A 19422-nucleotide genomic window follows, 5' to 3' on the forward strand; every position below is an offset into this window, starting at 1 on the left:
GGGCTTTGAGGCGTAGTTTGTCGTTAGCTTCAAACTCAAGGCTACCTACGTAATCTTGCTCCTCGTGCTTTTCACCTCCCGTCTCCGTCTTCGTCACCTTGCAACACTTACATACGCCTCCCATCACAATTCGGCTGCCTTTGACGCGACTGCCCTTAAACTGCTGCCTACGCGATACTTTTCAGTATTAAACTCGATTCTACCTCGATTCTCTACGGCGCAGTCCTCAAATCAACAATAAATCAATCATCATGGAGCTCTCTGACATCTTGTGAGTAGCTACGTTGCACTATAGTATCGTCATGAGAATAGTCGCTAACCATCGCTTTCAACTGTAGCCGCATTGTCAACTTGGCTGTTGGTGTTATCACCGTTCTCGGTGGTATCGCGTCCATCTTCCATCTCGGCCTGTACGTACAATCCAATCCTGCGCCGAGTGATCAATTCGCATTCAGGCGACACCTCGACAGCACGAATACTGACAATGCCTTTGTAGTCAACCCATCGTTGTCGGCGCCTACATGATCGTGTTTGGTCTCGTCATCGCTCTGCTCGGTACGTTGCGACACTGACCGAACTTCCCATGCGCCAAGCCTAACAGATCGCAGAGTTCCAGATCCCTCCCCAGGTCTCCCGACATGCCTCTTTCATGTTCTCCTTCGTCGGCCGTGGTGTCTGTAAGTAGCTACCTACCATAATCCACTTTGATACTCTCCTAACACTCCTCAGTCTACGTCTTCATTGGCTGCCTTCTGTTGGGCAACTTCATCCTCAGCAAGATTGCTGGCAGCATCATCGGCATTGTCGGTCTCGCCTACATCGCCCTCGAGTTCGTCCCCTCCATCGAGCCCCCCAGCAACATGCGCGAGGCCGAAGATGCCGGCTGGGGCGCCGAGCAGGTCTAGAATGCCGATGCCAGCCAGCCGGGATCTACCCGTGCGGTTGCCTCTTCAGACACAGGCGCATAAGCTTTCGCGACGACCATTCGATCATGATACGAATGACAGCGTAAACGCGCAACAAACGCGGTGAACCAGGACGTATAGGATAAATTACTTGAAAGATGAATGCTACAAGAGGGGGATAGAAAAGCTGTATTTCTATGAATTGCAGACAGGAGGAGAGAATGAAGAGAAGAGGTGGCTCGTTTCAATGGGATTGAAGACGAGGTTCACGAGAATCAGTGTATAACGATTAGCAAAGAGACATTATAAGGACGTCGGGATCGAATATTCTATTATCTAGTATACCTGATGCTCCCTCATGCCATGAAATCAAACGCCATTGTTTCAACATCAACAACATACTATTTTATGCTTCTCATGTCCTTGGACTCCTCAGGAAGCTAACTACACCACTGCAGTATCCAACCAGACCGTCCAACCGGTTGCACTCCTTCTCTTGATATGACTTCCACTCGCTCAACGCCGCCAACAGATCCTGGTTCTCCATCACCAGATCAAAGTGTAATCGCAGGAACACGGTCATCCACGCCTGAGTAAGCTCATAGTCTCGACGAGTCTTGAGACGAGCTGTCAAAGCGCGGATGAAATGTAACAGTTCATTCGAGTCCTCATCGCCATCGCCGATAGAAAGCGAGCGAAGTTCGAGATCTGCGCTTGAGGGGGAGAGGGACTTGAGATGCTCAATGAACTCATCATCTGTGGCATGTTAGAATATATGGATTGCGATGTGAGAGAAGTGTGACTTACAACTTCCTGTCTCTGCTCCAGCACGAAGCTTGGTGCTGAGAACCTCCTCAAAACGAGCCTTCTCGACTCTTGTGATGCGAGAGTTGCTCTCTGCCTCGCTCTCACCCTGGAATTTAGAAGCCATAGGGTTCTCCTTTCCTGTCGTCGAAGGCAAGAAGAAGGGCGCCTTCTCGGGAGCCTTGGGGGCCTCTGTGGGCTTATTTCGCTCCTTGATAAGATCCAGGTGCAGCAATGTTTGCCAGCGACTCTTGGGAACCAAAGACAAAGTTGTAAGCTCAGAGCTGAGCTGTTCGATCGTTGGTGCCACTACGGTGTCCTCATCCTCAGCTTGCTCCTCCTCAAACGCACCCTCCAGCATGCCATGGCTGTTCTCGCCGGATACTGTAGGAGCAGAGACTTGACCAATCTCCTTCTCGGAGATTTGACGTGTGGGAACATGCTTGAACAGGGCCTTGTTGGTCCAGAGTGTCACTCCCAACTCGTTCTCGATTGTTGCAGCTAAGTATTCGCCAGTAACAGACATTGCCAGCGCCTTGCAAGGCTTCTCGAGTCTGATAGCATCGATCAAGTGACTCGTGGGAAGATCCCATACACGAATGACGCAATCTTGAGAAGCAGCGATGATCCATCGTCCATCGTTGGAGAAGCAGAAATCGTTGATGGCGCCCTGAGGACCCCAGAACTCACGAATCGTTCTCTTGGTCTCCATATCCACCACTCGAATTGATAGATCGTCGCATGAGAAAGCAAGCAGATTGTTTGCGGGGTGGTATCTGCATCCTGTTGGGAATGTCATAGGTGCCCAGTCAATCTGCTCTAATAGGTTTCCGGTCAAGAAGTCCCAGAATTTGATCTTGCCATCCAGAGAGCAAGACACCACGTTCTTGTTCATGGAATCGACAACAAGACCAGTAATACGCTTAGTATGCTTTCCGGTACCGACGGGGAACTGGCGAGTAGCCTCGGCATGCATTTGTACGATATCGTCTGCCTGTCGTAGTTGCTGCATCTTGAGCTGACGAGCTTGACCCGGGGTCAATCTTGAAGGGAATCGTTGGCGGTGGTTTCCTGACTGAAGGTTGTACATATCAATGCCGCCAGATTCAGCACCAACAAGCGCAAAGGTACCGCAAGGGCTGATAGCAACAGTAGAGACGTTGGTCTCATCTCCAGTAGGGAAAGCCCATCGACCAGCTCGCTTTCGGCCCCAGAACCATGTCCTGGCATAAGGATCGTTCTTGTGAGCGGTGACGACACTCTCCCAACCAGTCATACCACTGACCTCGGCATCCTGGGTCTTCTTCCTGTCTCGGGACTTTTGCCATATAGGCTGGTTGCCGGGCATAGCACCAATGCCACCATCTCGGTTCAATGAGGATGCCATACAAGTAACCTCAGGGGCCTTAAGGTCCTCCAAGGTTGTTGTAGGTCCATGAGATAGAGCGTTTGTGGCTAGAATACCAATCTTCTTGGCCTTCTTGCGAATGTTACCCTGACTCAACTCTGTGCTCTGACCATCACGGCGCAGACTCCAGCCCCAGAGGCTTCGATCTTGTCCACCACTGAGCAACCACTTGTTACCGGCATCGGCACCCTCAAAGTCGGTAGGAAGGAATTCGAGGCAGTTGACAGGACCAGCATGGCCGCTGCGTGAGTGGAGAATTCGAGGAATAGGAGAGAAGGGTGTCTCGTCGAAGATCCAGGACTTGAGAGAGTTATCGCGACCGCTGGTCACCACTACTGGTTGTCCAGGGAGAAACTCAATCTTGCTGATTCCACCACGGACAAGCGGTCCATCGTAAGAAGGAGGGTTATGAGCGCTTCTCAAAACACCCATCACGCGACCACCACCATTCAAATCCCAGAATGTGACATCTCCGGTAGCAGCTGTCGCCGTAGCCATAACACCATCCTTTCGTCCATCGTTACCCGCTCCCATACCATCAGTCCGGAAAGAAATTGAGTTGACCTGCGCCTCTGAGCTTCCAGCCTCGATGCGAAGAGTGACCTTATCGGTTAAAACATTCGTGATAATGAGAGTTCCTTCAGAATAGGCGATAGCCAGGAGAGACAGAGCAGGGCTAGGTTCTAGACATGTTACGGAACCGCAATCGGGAGCCGGAGGAAGAATAGTGTAAATGAGCTTGCCGGTGCTGACGTTCCAGATCTCGACCCAGCCATCTTTGCGACCCACGAAAATCTTGTTGAGGAAAGTTGGCATAGAAACAATGCCACCAGTTATTTCGTTGCCGCGGTTGTTGGCAGGTGTAGTGTGAATAGTGGTGTAGTGCTCCAGAGTGGCCGTCTTGAAAACCTCGATTCGCGTAGTAGCAGCAACGATAGTCCATATGCCCAGGATAAGAATTTGCTTGACAGGCTCGTTGAGGTCTGAGGGCAGTGCAAGCTCATCGACCTTCTTGCCCCTCTGGAACACCCAGATACCCTGAGATTCGCCCTTCTTTGATCCGCCCCATGCTGCGAAAACCTTTTCCTTCCAGGCGAGAGTCGCGGTGATGTCGGCGGGTGTTTGCGGGCGAGTGATGAAGACGAGGTTCAATCCGCGACGAAGATCGTAAGTCTGAATAGATCGGCCAACTGAGGTTGAAATTTGAAACGTAGTCTTTCCGAGAGGAATCGATGTGAAAGGTACACTTGTAGGTGATACTAGACCGACAGTCTGAAGCGTAACAATTAGCTACTGGAGCACAACTCTCAGTCGGGTGGACATACACGGAAGGGCGCAAATATTCTCGAAGAGTCTGATGCAGCTTTTGAAGCATTGGCTGGCACCGCAGTCTTCTGGCGCTTGACCACGGGGTGGTCAGCATCCTTATGAGGCATTGTAATTATGTGAGATGCAGCTGGTGCAAGTAGCGACAAAGGTTACTTCACCAAAGATGCCCGCTTGCGCTCTGCGATTGAGGCTGCTCTGCGTGATACTACCGCCATATCCAAAAATTTACAATTTTTGGCGGTGAAGCGGGGCAGTATTTCTGGTGTATGGCTGAAGTAATTATTCTAAGCTGGTACTGAATGTTGATTTTAGCTTTTAGACTTTCTGAAAGTCATTGAATTACGAGAAACACCTCTAAATATCTGATTGGGTCTTCGACTCTGTCATATGTCTGTTCATGCAGCTTCATGATCTTCTTAAACAGCTGGAAAGTCATGTTTCATCACAGCTCACAGTGTACGGTTCATTTTGTCATCTCCCTGCCGACAAACAACTGAGCAGGGCCAACTGATTTGCAGATAATCTTGGCACTAGCCCTCTTGCATACACCGTGGGTAAGCCAAGGCGCATAGAACACCACTAGCGGGGAGATAGCTGGACTGGAATTCCGGGGGAGCATCTGGCTTTTGAGATCTCATCCATATCCATCATCCGAAAGAAATCGGTATGAAGGCGCCAGACCATGATCTTAGCCAGGGGAATCTGGTCCCTTTGAATCGGAACTCTCGTGCCTAGTTGCACAAATAAGGCTGCAAAGTTTCCCCAAGTACGCCCCAATTACGACTCGGCGTAACCGACGTCATACGCAGTTTGATCCAATATTCACAAGACAAGATTCTTGATCATGGATGTTGGTGACACGACGCCAAGAATATTGGGGTCTGTTCAAAACAGGGAGGAGGAATTGGTCGTGTGCCTCACTGCCTACAGTACAGAATGCTCTTATGTGAGCGGCAAGCAAGGGATGACAAATGGCCAAGCTTGGAGCTGAGTGCATGAGTTAGTTGACTGAAAGGCTTGTCATTGTTCGTTTGATTGGAGATGCCGTATCACGATCTCTCTTTGACAAGGGTGAGCTTTTTGTCTCTTCTAAACATAGTAAACAACAGCTTCGTCACATACTCGCACTCTACTTGGGAGATCTGCTGTAGGTAAAACGACCTACCCCACTATACATGATTCAACTCTTTAAACAATCCTTGTCGATGTCAAACATGACACAGTAAGAGAGAACAGACAGGGCACTATGTAAGACTCTAATATTTTGGAGCGCTTCCAACAGCCGAGAAACGCTCCAACTGTAGGGGTGATCTGATACAAATTGATCCACCTCCATCTCAATGTAAACGTCACCATAAAATTGGCGCCCGGAAATTCCACCCAGATTCCAACCAAGGCGGCAGCACACGACCAGGCTCCAAGGCTAGGGAAACATCAGGTACCGACCAACAAGAAGATGATGATATTCCGAGCTAAATAAACGAGAGGGGGAAAAGGGTTTCGGGATTGTCTACTGTAAAAAGTCTTGCACTAACTCAGCCCCTCGTATTTGCGCAGTAACCGACCGGTCATCCCACCGCATCAAGACATAACCAGGTAGGAAAGGTCCACTACATCATCAAGGTTCCAGTTGTTACGGTGCAGCAAATGGAATGGATACTCACAAAGAACTACCGAGTTTGAAAGAAGAGAGAACAAGACCCCTTTTATCATTGATGCTAAAAGCGGATCATAGTTTTGGCCAGGAGAGGCAGGACGATCACGATACCTTACAAAGCAAGCAACTCCTTGTTCCAGAGCACTCTCTTTTTGTTTCAGTGGTGGCGCAGTGAGTCTTGAGAGCGGCCCAGCAAAGCAGAACAAGGCAGGGTACCTTATCTTACTAATGAACTGAGGTGACCTGCAGGGTTCGTAAGGTCAGGCATGTTTAGAATGTGTCAAATAACCGTTCGTGGCCAGGCGTGCGAGCTTAAACCAAGCCGCCGTCGTAATCCAAGCAGAGCCTAGATGTGCTGGGCTACGCTACGGATACTAAAATTCACCTTATTAGCTTAAAACAGCCGCCTCAAAAAGGTACAGGTACGGGTACGGTACGGTACGGTCGGTATAACTAACTCTGCCCTCCACGCTGTAACACGCGACCAGATACCAACCCTGGGCAATTTGCATTTGAGGTTTCATTGTTTCTGACACTCCTTCACTGTGCAAGCAGCAGGCGCAGGTTCCCATATATTCGATTGCCTATCCCTGAATATCCTTGGAGGGGGTTGCGTGTCACTCTGTTTCACCTCCAATCACTAATACTCTCGCTCACTCACCCCAAAACTGTCTGTACATACTGTGCTGAACCTGGGGCTTGGCTTTTCAGCTCCTGCTGCAACATTCTTCTTAGTCTCTTCGTTTATATCTGACGAAAGCCTTATATCCGCTTGGCTTTTGCCCAGACCTGACCTTATTCCTCCTCCCCTCCACCTCAAATCCAACCCTTCCATATCATCCTCTTCCGCATCTCGTTGAACCTGATGATGTGAAGTAGGCCCAATATGCCTTCTTTAGTCTCTTATCTTTTTGCTGTCTTTTTTGTATCATTACTATTTACGAAGCTGCTACATCTATTCATCCACATCCATTCCATCGCCGTCATCGACTTTGTCGTCTATCTACCGACCTTCTTTCTGCAAGATTTCTTCCTAGTTCTCTTCGCCCGGTTATTGTTGCGTCGAGAGCGAACGATTCTCTCATTGATTGGTTATGTTCTTGGATGCTTTTTAACGTATATGCCCTCGATTTTACCTTTCCGTTGAATCTCGTTATGGCTGACAGTGGCTGCATAGTTTGATAACGTTCGTTGCTGCGGCATCCGAGCTTGGCTTTCATTATAGAACAGGCGGCGAAGTCGAATGGAGCGACGCTGGCGATTTTGCTAATGACGAGGGACTCAATGTTTTGATCAGCGAGAGCAGCAGTGTCATTGTTTCTGGTTTAATCATCCTCATCGTTGCATGGTTGCCTCAGAACTACCTATACAGGGTCTTTGGCGACGTCGTATCTGGAATTGGCAAGCGAATCGCTTCAGGTTTGTCGCTAAACTCTATTAAAATGCTTAATTTGTTAACACTTGCAGTCTCTCGGTATTTGCGAGGCAAGATTCGCCCACAGCCGCAACATCAGCAGGACCCCGAGAACGCCGAGCCTTTCCTCCAGCGTGTCAACAGCGAAAGTACCGTCACAAACAGTGGCCATCCATCACCTAATTTGAGCCGCGATGGAGATGAGAAGGAATTGGAAGAGCGTACACAGAAGCGACGTTGTTGTGCATTCATTCCCTCTTGGGTCATCAATGCAGTCGTCTTGCTATTCATCGGCATCACATGGGTTGCCCGCCCTGACCAACCTTATAATCACATCGCAAGCAGTTTGCCTCTACGATTGTCCGACTCTGTGCGACCGAAGCTTGGACTCTGTGCTTCTCAAAACGAATTTCCCTTACGACAGCTCATCGAGAAGTCAAGATGGCAGGATCCCAAGGGCAACTTCAAGGGATGGGCTCCCAGCAGAGAGAACAACGACTTGGTAAAGAAGTACAGAGAGAACCCTCCTGCTTGGCTTCCTAGCCCCATCCCCAGCGGTTTTCTCAAGTGGAATCCTGATCGATATAAGGACGAGCATGATAAGAAGGATGGTCCCAGCAATTTGTGCCCCAATACTTGGCAAGATCGGGGCTTCTACAACCCAGTCAACGACCCCATGCGAATTACTAACCTCGATCAAGAGATTCTGGCTCCTATCCAAGAGGCACTCTCGAATAACTCCGTCAAGATTAGACATATTGCTCTTATTCTCATGGAGAGTATGCGCGAAGAACTCTTCCCTCTTCAGCAGGGTAGCGATATACACCGATTCATCATGGAGTCGAACGACGAGAATGCCAGAGATGAAGTCAACGGCCGGGTATCACGCATGACTCAGAACTTCGAGAAAATCACCGGAAAGCCAGGCAACTATCAAAGCGCAAACGGAAGTGCTTACGATCCTCCCGCGAAGCCCGTATGGAACGACCAGACGAAGCCCGGCTTTGGTGGTGTCAATGTCGTTGGAGGTCTTACCAGCAGCAGTGTCTCAACCAAGAGTCTTGCTGCCGCGCATTGTGGCGCTTGGCCCATGGCCGTCAACATGTTTGAAGAATCTGAACTCGAGAGCTATCAGCCCTGCATTCCGCAGATTCTCGAACTGTTCAACAAGGTCAAGGGCAACACGACAAAGCGAGATGACAAGCCAGAAGACAAGCCACAGAAGAAGCGAGATTGGTGGGGTTTTGGCGGTACTGCGCAAGCCAAGTTCCATGAGTACCAGTGGAAGCCCGCTTTCTTCCAAGCCGTTACAGACCACTATGATAGGCAGGACAAGTTTGACGAGAAGATTGGTTTCGATTTTAAGGTCACCAAGCCCAGATTAGACGAGGAGGCCAAGGACAATCCCGAGATGGAGGAGATCAACTATTTTGGATACCCCGAAACCGATTTGAGGGAGCACATCAGAAAGTTTATTTCCGACGGCATCGCCGAAGATAAGCGACTCTTCATGTCACACTTTACCAGCACTACTCATCATCCTTGGGGAGTACCTAAGTGGTTCGAGAAAGAGAAGTACATGGGTAAAGAGGGCGGTAATCATCAAGATCTTGACAAGTATCTCAACACCATCCGCTTCACCGACGCATGGCTTGGTGAGCTTATGCAGATGTTTGAGGATACCGGAATCGCCGATGAAACCCTCGTTGTCTTCGTTGGTGATCACGGCCAAGCATTCAAGGAAGATTTCTCAAAGACAGGTACCTACGAAAACCGTCATATCAGCAACTTTCGGGTTCCGATTTCTTTCCGACATCCCAGCATTCCTCGCGTGCAATATGAGGCCAACGTGACATCGATCTCTATCCTTCCCACCATTCTCGACCTCCTCGTCAACTCAGGATCTCTCAACAAAAAAGATTCTGAAATTGCACTCGACCTTTCCCACGACTACGAAGGTCAATCCCTAATTCGCCCATATCAAAAGACACAAGACGGCCGTCGCGCTTGGAACTTTGGACTTATCAACCCAGGCGGTGGTATGCTCACAGTAACCTCAGCCGACGCACCCTGGCGCCTCGCAGTTCCTCTAAAGAAAGACCTCGAATACACATTTACAGATCTCGGCAAAGACCCGCTAGAGCTAGACGCTTTGGACAAATGGTCGATCAAGTCAATGATCAAGGCAGTGAAGCGCCAGTACGGCAACGACGCTGCGACCTGAGTGAAGGAAGCCGACGAAGTTGCCCACTGGTGGGCTCTAGAGCGAAGACGCTCTGGGGATATAATCCCGACGAGGATAAATGATCCTATTTTATTATTACTAGTTATTTTATGACATGATGCATTGGGTATCTGGGTTTGCGGGTCTGCAATTACTTTTGGGAACTGGTTTTTTGGCATACCCATTGGCACTTGTGTACGGCATACATACATTTGGGGAGAGGCTCCCTCGGAAATGGTTGTTTTTTGGGTTGATTTTTTTTTGTCTACAAAATGGCATAGACTTTGAATTTTACGCATTGTATACTTGAACAAGATCGTTTCGTTCATGGCTTATGTTTCAGTGATTGTGTTTTAAGCTGAGCGACGCATTTGGCTGTGTGGTCAGACTTCTACATGATCGTGGCTATCGAAACGAAACGTTTATGCAATGTATAATCCGAGCAAATCGGAAATTATGTGGCTTTTATTTCCAGAGTACGTTCACAGTGCATTGAGCGCTTGGTCATTGCTGGGTGATAGTCTTTACAAGAAGGTTGATGCTTATTGGGAGCTATTGTCCGAAGCTAGCGAAGAAGAGATCGACGAGTTTCAAAGATATTGGTAGTTAAAAGCATAAAGCATGAGATAAACCTACACTGACGCCATATAACTTGGTTACCTTGGTATCGGCTGCATCAGCTTGAAATGAAAATGATGCAAGTCCAAGCACCGGATAAGAGCTAGCTATATAGCCTCATCCTACAGAAACTATGAGACTCAATGTTGTATTTGCAAAATGTTAAATTATGATCAGGCAGCTTATGACAGAATATTAGATAATTACATATCGCATTACATGGTCAGACCTGCACTGCCAGAGCCGCACAATGAGAACTGTCGAGATCTAGGAATAGCCTCGTTGTGGTACACCAGATCCATGGGTCTGATCTCCTGCAAGTCATAACGCAACTGCAGGACCAAGACCGCTTTCCCAAGCTGTCATCGGTTCTCTAGGTTACATAGCTCAAAGAGCTAAGCTTGTCGCATGCCTCAAGCCACTAAGGAGCCGTATCCCCCCATGTTGGGATCTCGTGGGCATCCTTTCTCACGATGCGTCGGTCCAATAACATGGCTCAATTGGAGCATGCCCCTTCCAGAAGTCGTTTTGATTGCCGAGTTCCTGGGACGATGACGACGGAACATGTCTCACTAGGCGTGGGCGTGGCGCCTTTCTTGCAGATATCATGTGCATGAACGCAGTCACTCTAAGGGTTCGTTTGTGTATCTTGATGCTGTATCAAACCACATGTTGGGAATATGCTTCTTGATGTTGAGGGAAACTTGAATTATACGGCTGCTGTTGATGGATGGATCTCCACTATCATGCACTGAATCGAGCACTCCCCAGATGACCATTGCATTGCTACAGTAGCCCCGCCATCAGAAGCATCCAGACTGCAGCAAATCTGGTGACTGAAAGCACCTGTCATTCAGTGAAATGACGATAAAACAAGCATCTCAGAGATCTTTATATATTTCTGAGCAGGAATATATATGTGAAGAGTCATTTGCAAGCAAGGAAAGGACCTGCCCGCACCTCTCATTCTCTGGCCTCTTATACAGGCCCTTGTTCCATTCGCCCACCAGCAACCGAAACACTGCATCCGTCTCATGGGGATTTTGGCCATTGCAACGGTCATTACCCTGCAGCTTTTTCTATAAGAGGAATGAAAAAGAAACAATCGTGGGCAAGTAACTTTCAGCAACGTGAAGATCCCAACATTACCTGTATTTATTGATACCTGACGGGATCACGGCACAGCAATCACATTGTCGCCTTAGCACCAAACGAGGTAAAGGCCCAACTCATTTCCAGACCAGAATAAGAACCATAAACTTCTCGCATCGACATTCTTTTTTTGCCTATAACCTATTGTCATCCTCTTATTGATATCGGTTGCAGATAAATATTTCATCGTCTCCAAAAGCAGTGAGAAAACGAGGCGAGACACTCATCAAGACATCGAAAAACGTCTGTCTTACCCGCTCCAAGTTTAGGCTCGGTAGTCTAACCTAACCAACCCTGCTAATAAACGGGCCCTTTTCATCGACGTCAGACCTTCTGACACCTGATTGCGAGCTCATGGAATTTGGTAGTATTGAATTCAGAAGATAACAGCACGAATCAATTGACAACCGGTCCTTTCTTCAATTGGCGTACTCGGTCACAATCTCTCACGCAAGACATTTGGGTGTGTACAAGAACTGGCAACACACACAAGATACCTTGACGTTACCGTACTGTATCATACATCACATTACATTACATTACCTTACCTTACCTTACCCTTCTATACGATACGACCTTGGCTCACTCTATCTATATTCCGTCCGTGGAGATAGCGGACCATTAATACTGGACACCATGAACAAGAATAACCCACTGGACCCGGATTTGAATGCTGCTAGTCTGGCCGATACCGATGACAGTCCAGCCCAAGCCCAAGCACAGGCACAAGAAGAACCAGAGCCAGAACAAGAACCATCGGTTAGCTCCTCCGTCTCCGCCTCCGGTGAACCTTCCGCTGCCGACTTTTCTTCCTCGCCTCGCCGCTTTCATCCACACTCTCATCCACCCTCTTCGTCACTCACTTTTGGTTACGTTTCTGTTGAACAGCATAATATTCAACCCAATCCGCCTCGGCAATCTCGTGCTCTCTCTTCAACATCGGCCTCGCTACTCGCCAATTCTTCTGCTGCCGCCATCACAAGGAAGAGTCGCGGCGCCGAGCCCGTCACTAGAGACGCATACGCAACCGCACGCCGGGCCAGTTTCACGGCAGCTCCAAGCTCGACAACCGCGGTCTCATCTTTGCCAATCAGGAACCCCCGACCTCTGGCACGCACTCGCCGCGAGTCCATGACCTCAGATACCGCTTCTGAAGAACAGACGTTGGCCGATTCGCAACTTTCAGGCTCTGGAGAAGAACCCCACCAACTGCGAACTCGCTTACCGTCTACCAACGAGAATTCCCACACCGTATCGTCAGAAGCTTCCAACGCCGCGTACCACCGATTGTCTTCTTCCTCGGACTACCAGTCTAGGAGACTCTCCGGTACTTCCATCTACTCTCTCGCATCTGCCCGTGGTGTACTCAGCGGTTCATCATCAGCTCATGGTTCAGAGCTAGGCACTCCACCAAGATCTGTACCTGGATTACTGTCAACAGGCAAGAGCACAGCAACGGGCCAGTCTGAAGCAGAAGTCTCCAACATTCGGTACCCTACAGTACTACTCATCTACGGAGTATCGTGCAGTATCACTTGCTGAGGTCTGATCGCTCAGCTATAGCACCATCCGCTCAATGATTGTTTGCCGCCACGTTGACTTACTCTCCTGTCCCGCGATCCGGTTTTTACAGAACTTTCCACGTTTCCCGCCCAGTTTCTTAGGGGTGTGTTCCCAATAAAACATCACTTTCAATACATTTGACATTTTGTGTGGACTGGAAACTGTCCACGACCCGTCACCGAGTAGCGACCGGGGTCCCCACCATCGAGAGAGAGAAGAGGGTATGTTCATTTACCTTGGCTCTGGAAATCCAAGGCACATTGCTTAAATCCAGGGTCTAACTTGCTGCAGTGAAACCATCACGATGGGGTGTCATTGGTGTGTGCGCTCTAGATGTCAAGGCTCGAAGCAAGCCCAGCAGGAACATTTTGAACCGACTCATCGCCAATCGTGAATTCGATGTGGTGGTCTTTGGTGATAAGGTCATCCTCGATGAAGGTGAGTTTACAAATGCAAGAGTTGTGTATTTCAGAACTAAACTAATCCATCTTGTGTGCAGAGGTTGAGAATTGGCCTATTTGGTGAGTAGATCTTCTCGGTGAGCTGAAGTAGCATAGTGGGGTGCATCTGTAGTGCTGCAAGGGGCACGTGCCGAATTACCCAAAGTGATAACTAACACCAGACAGTGATTACCTTATTTCGTTCTATTCCGACGGTTTTCCACTTGACAAGGCTATTGCCTATGTTAAGGCTCGAAAGCCCTTCTGTGTGAACGATGTTCCTATGCAGCAGATTCTATGGGACCGGCGCCTGTGCCTTCACTTACTCGACAAGATCGAGGTCAGGACACCAAAGCGTGTCGAGGTTACTCGTGATGGTGGCCCTCAATATCTTACGCCAGAGATGGTGAAGCATATCAAGGACGTCTCTGGAGTTTCTCTGGATCCTATTGACCCCTCACAGACACCGCCTCCCCAAAAAGTAGAACTTATCGAAGACGGCAATACTATCAGTGTAGATGGTCAAACACTCCGAAAGCCCTTTGTTGAGAAACCAACAAGTGGCGAGGATCACAACATTATCATATATTTCCCCACAGAAGAAGGCGGCGGTGCTCGAAAGCTCTTCCGAAAGATCGGAAACAAGAGTTCCGACTACATCAAAGATCTCAATGTCCCCAGAGCCATCACAGAACCTGGAAGCAGTTATATCTATGAAAGCTTCATGCAAGTCGATAACGCCGAAGATGTCAAAGCCTACACTGTTGGCCCAAACTATTGCCACGCAGAGACCCGAAAGAGTCCTGTAGTGGATGGTGTGGTGCGAAGAAATACTCATGGCAAAGAGTTGCGTTATGTCACAGCCCTTGGTGCGGAAGAGAAAGAGATGGCCAGCAGGATATCTACAGCTTTCGGCCAAAGAGTCTGTGGGTTTGACATGCTGCGAGCATCAGGCAAGAGCTATGTCATTGATGTCAATGGTTGGAGCTTTGTCAAGGATAATGACGACTACTACGATCATTGTTCCAACATCCTGAAGGACCTTTTTATCAAGGAGAAAATGAGAAAGGGTGGTGTCACTCCCCCTATGCCTTCGCCTGCGCCATCAGATACAGACCCCTTCACACGAGCATCTAACGCGTTCAAGGATCGTGAACAAACCCAGTCTGGCACTAATGGAGTCAGGACGAGCATCAATTCCATTGCAGGTACTACCGACTCGCAGCCCGACGACTCTTCCCGTCGTGCACCCAGCGGCACAGTTACTCCTCTTCTACCCCCAGACAGCGGACTACCTTCGAAGACGCACAGCACGTTGGCGACTCCAGCGATCCCACCCACTCCTGTCGATGTGACCCTGCCGGGGATTTCATCCGCCCCTCCAACTCAGCAGAGCGCTGTTGCGGAGCCTCCGTCAGAACAAGCATCCATTGTCCCTGAGCCTCCCCTGCCAACTCACTCCTGGAAGCTGAAGGGTATGGTTTCGGTGATTCGACACGCAGATCGCACTCCCAAGCAAAAGTACAAGTTTACGTTTCATTCGGAACCTTTCATCGCACTTTTGAAGGGCCACCAGGAAGAAGTCTTGCTGATTGGAGAAGCTGCACTTGGAAGTGTCGTGCAAGCTGTGGATTTGGCCTACGAACAAGGAATCGAGGACCGCGCCAAGCTCCGATCTCTTCGAAACGTTCTCGTCAAGAAGGGCAGCTGGCCTGGTACGAAGATTCAGATCAAGCCTATGTTTCGAAAGAAGAAGACAGAAGAGCCTGTTATTAGTGAGGAGCTGGTCGCCATGACCGAGGAGAAAAAAGATATCACTGAGGAAGCGGGCGACTCGTCGAGGGAGGATAAGTCCCACCAGGGTCCAAAACGACAAGATTCTCTTTCTGGAGTAACGATGTCCAAATTTACCGCCGCTGAGGAGCGTCTGGTTCTCGACAAACTGCAGCTCATTGTCAAATGGGGAGGCGAGCCAACACATTCGGCCCGATATCAGTCTCAGGAACTCGGCGAGAATATGCGCAACGACCTCATGCTTTTGAACAGGGATATTCTCGACGAAGTTCACGTTTTCAGCAGTTCTGAGAGACGTGTGACTACCAGTGCTCAAATTTGGGCGGCATCGTTCTTGGGCAAAAAGGATATTCCTGAGGACTTCATCACCATTCGTAAGGATCTTTTGGACGATTCAAATGCTGCCAAAGATGAGATGGATAAGGTCAAGAAGAAGCTCAAGGGACTACTACGCAAGGGCAACGAGCGTCCTGCGCAGTTCACATGGCCGGAAAACATGCCTGAACCTTCTGAAGTACAAACAAGAGTCGTACAGCTGATGAACTTTCACCGACGGGTGATGGATCATAACTATAAAAAGCTGCAGAGTGGTGCTGTTACATCCCTTAATGCCATATCAAATCCTAGTACCGAGAAACTGTCAGGGGAAAACTCAAGCTCATCAATTGCCTCATCACTTTCTCAAGCAAACACCCTCAACCAGATTCAGTCAAGATGGTGCTGTGGCGAAGACGCTGAGCTCTTCCGAGAGCGCTGGGAGAAACTCTTCCAGGAGTTCTGCGATGGCGAAAAGGTTGATCCAAGCAAGATATCGGAACTCTATGACACCATGAAGTTCGATGCATTGCACAACCGTCAGTTCCTTGAATGGGTATACACACCGCCGAACCACATGCTTGATGAATACACAGCTGCTGGTGCCAGCAGTGTCCCTGGAGGTTCTAATGGTACCAAGGACGGAAAGTCAAAAGAGTCTGAGGATGGCAAAACTTCCGATGACAAGAGTGACAAGAGTCACCACCACTCGCCTGAGGGGTCAGACAAGGTGGATGCGGGAAGCAGATCCGCCTCAGTCAAGAAACTGTTTAGAAGACGATCGTTCCTTAACAATCTGCGGCACTTCAACGAAGAGGCACCACCTGAGCAATACTTCCGCCTATACAAGGGCACGAAGCAGACTGCATCCACAGCAGATGCTCATAACGAACCTCTGCAGGAACTGTACCGTCTTGCTAAGGTTCTGTTTGACTTTATCTGCCCTCAAGAATATGGCATCTCGGATAGTGAGAAACTCGAGATTGGTCTGCTCACATCGTTGCCTCTCCTTAAAGAGATTGTGCAGGACCTCGAGGAGATGCAGGCGTCGGATGATGCCAAGTCGTTCTTCTACTTCACCAAGGAGTCACATATCTATACATTGTTAAACTGCATCATCGAGGGAGGTGTAGAGACCAAGATTAAGCGCAGCACTATCCCTGAGCTTGATTACCTTTCTCAGATCTGCTTTGAGCTCTACGAAGCAGAGATGAAATCAGGCGATGGATCATCACCGCACGATGCGCCTACGTTTACGTACAGCATTCGTATCACCATCAGTCCTGGCTGCCATGTCTTCGATCCCTTGCATGTTCAACTCGACAGTCGGCATTGCATCGGATGTGCTCCCAGGCGAAGTTTGACACCCCACGCGGACTGGTTGCAGGTCATCAAGACACTCCGAGCCAAGTTCAACCAGTAAGTCTTTTCATCCGATGTCCACCATTGCCGTGTGAATATCAACTAACACCCGTCCAGGGTCAAACTACCAAAGACGTTCCTGGCAGTCAACTTGTCTGATGCCTTTACATTTGAGGACCTTGAACGACAAGGCAGTGATAGCGATGTGTTAGAGATGAAGACTGCGCCGTCCAGAGGCATAACCGAGCAGCCCAAATCTCCTGAAGATGAGGGTTCAGAGACACTTGCAACTGGTGCTGGTGAAGTTATGATCTCATAGATCAGGGAAGTAAGCCCGAGAAGACCAAGATAAGAGCATATCATGTGTCTTATGTGATAGGGCGTTCAGAGTTCGGGATTTTGCAATGGGGCTTGTCTGATCACCCAATAGTGGCGTAGCCTCTGCAAGTCCCCTTGTACGTTTCATGATGGCGAGCTGTTGAAAGAGTATGATGAGTATTGTCACGATTTGGTGTGACATCTCAAGTTATCTTGCATTATCGAAATAGAATACCCACATTTAAATAGAAGCAGGTTAGTCACGGACTCTTGTTGCTCTTTAATGAAAACACGAGTTGGCATGTGAAAGTATCTCTCTGTAACCTCAACCTGCACGCTTTCACGTATCTAGTTGTGAGGTAGTCGCATTGCAGTTGGCCTTATTGGGTTAATAAGTTCTTCACATGAGGGACATAACTGCGGAATCAGAATTGTGGTGTCACTCTGAGATTTCTTGGCATGATTTTTTTGATCGTGCAAGGTTTTGTTGGGTTTTTTCTCCGAGGCTCGGCACAGCATGGTTAAGACCCTCTAATTGCGAAAAAAAAATCCAACAGTGTGGGATCGGTAGTCTTGAGCATAGATAAAAAAAAAAGGCTCATACTTCGGAGCCCCAGAAACCGGGCATCTGGGTCAGAGTATTAGAAAGCGATCGCCGGTAAACTTTCCTTGTCCTGAAACTCGCTCCGAAGTCGTAGATTCAGTATCAACTGACTTCAGGGATGAAGTTCTAGGACGAGTTAACGTGCGAAGTAGTGTAGATGTGGTGTTATCAACTCCGAGCTTTGCACACGGAACTTCTACACCGACGTGCCAATGACCAGATGGTGGAGGTGTTCACACCAGACCGACAGGGACCACGGTTGTTTGATTATCCAGGACATAAGTTCGACTTGCGTTCTGGAATTTGTGGATTACGATGGTAGGCTCTCTTGGTGGTCTGTTGAAAAATGCCATCACCTGATACGAAGTCCAGGCTTGACGATTGCCAAGCACAAACCCATTGAGCCATGCAGAGCTGAGGGAAAATGTTCGAAAATAGGAAACAACAGCTTTACAATTCAATTTGAGTTCCGGAATCAAGAGATGAAACATCCAGCTCAACGCATGAGAACTGTGAGACAGCCTCTCAAAGCTAATCTTGGGTCCAAGCTTCAACACATGCAAACTGAAGCTCAAGGATACTACCGCTATGGAGTTAGCAACGTCACTCAAGATCGAGGGGGTTCAAGACAACGGGATGGTGACCGTATGCGGCAGAGACTCCGCTTGGAGATCAGAGACAGTTGAGGCACTTGCAGATGGGGGAAATGTGATGCCGGTACCCCGGCAGATGTGGACTGGGCCGTTCGATACGCTCAAGTAGAGATGAAAAACCCATGTATGTCAGATTTTGACATGCAAGAAGATCCAATTGCACTCTGAACGGGTGTGGGAACGCGTATCCGTTGGGTTCGAAAGCAGAAAGGGCAACAACCGATCAATTGCTTCTTGTTACTCTTTATGGTCACTGACAAGGGGATGAAACCCAGGCGAGGCGGTCCTCTATTCCATTTGGCCGAATATTGAGGTGGTTGAAGGAGCAAACTCTCTCAGCAAACGCAATGATGTTGTATATGCGGTCCTCCTGGTTTCAGTTTGAGAAGCGATGCGTTAAAATGAGGGTTGAGCGCCCGTTGAAGCCCATGTAGGGCATTCTTGACATTCAACGGCCACCGATCTTGGCTTGTGGGAGCCAGGGTCCCGGACGGGTGGCTTTCCAAAAGTGTGGCAGACTGCAGGACACTTGCAGCTCGCAGCGGTTTAATGGTGACCAGGGGGGTTTTCGACATGCCTTAGTGGCAATGGGGGCGGTTGAAATGCCGGGACAGCCAGATTAAGCCGGCGACAGGTTCCTTGTGGATGGATAGCGGATTTGGTGTCGTTTCCGGGGAGAGTAAACTGTGCCGGGTAAGTCGGTGGCCCGTGTGAGGGTCGCATGGTGTTGAAGTCAGCAGATTTAACGATTGTAGCAGGTACTCTAAGATCATAGTCAGTTGAGCAGGATGAGGATATCTGCCAAGAGAGCTCTATGTAGGGTAGCTATCAAAGAGGATCTCAGAAAGTCCAATACCGGATA

The 19422-nt window shown here is 49.0% G+C and overlaps 4 protein-coding genes across 9 annotated transcripts; 3 read left to right on the forward strand and 1 right to left on the reverse strand.

The window, feature by feature from the left end:
* Positions 1-9: 9 nt before the first annotated feature.
* FOXG_08604 (uncharacterized protein) lies at positions 10-1546 on the forward strand. Its single transcript, XM_018387610.1, has 5 exons — positions 10-271; positions 339-410; positions 497-555; positions 609-677; positions 730-1546. Exons 1-5 carry the CDS (start codon positions 252-254, stop codon positions 903-905), a joined length of 396 nt encoding a protein of 131 aa, XP_018245483.1. The 5' UTR covers positions 10-251; the 3' UTR covers positions 906-1546.
* On the reverse strand, positions 1190-4657 carry FOXG_08605 (uncharacterized protein). Its single transcript, XM_018387611.1, has 3 exons — positions 4443-4657; positions 1713-4389; positions 1190-1661 (listed from the first exon to the last, which is right to left on the reverse strand). The coding sequence occupies exons 1-3, from the start codon at positions 4551-4553 to the stop codon at positions 1321-1323; spliced, it is 3129 nt and encodes a 1042-aa protein (XP_018245484.1). The 5' UTR covers positions 4554-4657; the 3' UTR covers positions 1190-1320.
* Positions 4658-5451: 794 nt separating this feature from the next.
* Positions 5452-10621, forward strand: FOXG_08606 (uncharacterized protein). Of its 2 annotated transcripts, XM_018387613.1 has the most exons (3): positions 5452-7219; positions 7281-7522; positions 7571-10621. In XM_018387613.1, exons 1-3 carry the CDS (start codon positions 6990-6992, stop codon positions 9739-9741), a joined length of 2643 nt encoding a protein of 880 aa, XP_018245486.1. In that variant the 5' UTR covers positions 5452-6989; the 3' UTR covers positions 9742-10621. The 2 variants fall into 2 exon arrangements, with proteins under 2 accessions (XP_018245486.1, XP_018245485.1); XM_018387612.1 differs by having other exon boundaries at positions 6526-7219; positions 7281-10495.
* A 2631-nt stretch (positions 10622-13252) lies between these two features.
* FOXG_08607 (uncharacterized protein) lies at positions 13253-17643 on the forward strand. Of its 5 annotated transcripts, XM_018387616.1 has the most exons (5): positions 13253-13295; positions 13366-13512; positions 13574-13595; positions 13701-17042; positions 17103-17627. In XM_018387616.1, exons 4-5 carry the CDS (start codon positions 13798-13800, stop codon positions 17302-17304), a joined length of 3447 nt encoding a protein of 1148 aa, XP_018245489.1. In that variant the 5' UTR covers positions 13253-13295; positions 13366-13512; positions 13574-13595; positions 13701-13797; the 3' UTR covers positions 17305-17627. The 5 variants fall into 5 exon arrangements, with proteins under 5 accessions (XP_018245489.1, XP_018245488.1, XP_018245487.1 ...); XM_018387615.1 differs by lacking the exon at positions 13253-13295 and having other exon boundaries at positions 13318-13512; positions 17103-17643; XM_018387614.1 differs by lacking the exon at positions 13253-13295 and having other exon boundaries at positions 13318-13512; positions 13574-17042; positions 17103-17643.
* The last annotated feature ends 1779 nt before the right edge of the window (positions 17644-19422 follow it).

Source organism: Fusarium oxysporum, chromosome 2, assembly GCF_000149955.1.
Source record: "Fusarium oxysporum f. sp. lycopersici 4287 chromosome 2, whole genome shotgun sequence".
In the NCBI taxonomy this organism is placed as follows: Eukaryota; Fungi; Ascomycota; class Sordariomycetes; order Hypocreales; family Nectriaceae; genus Fusarium; species Fusarium oxysporum.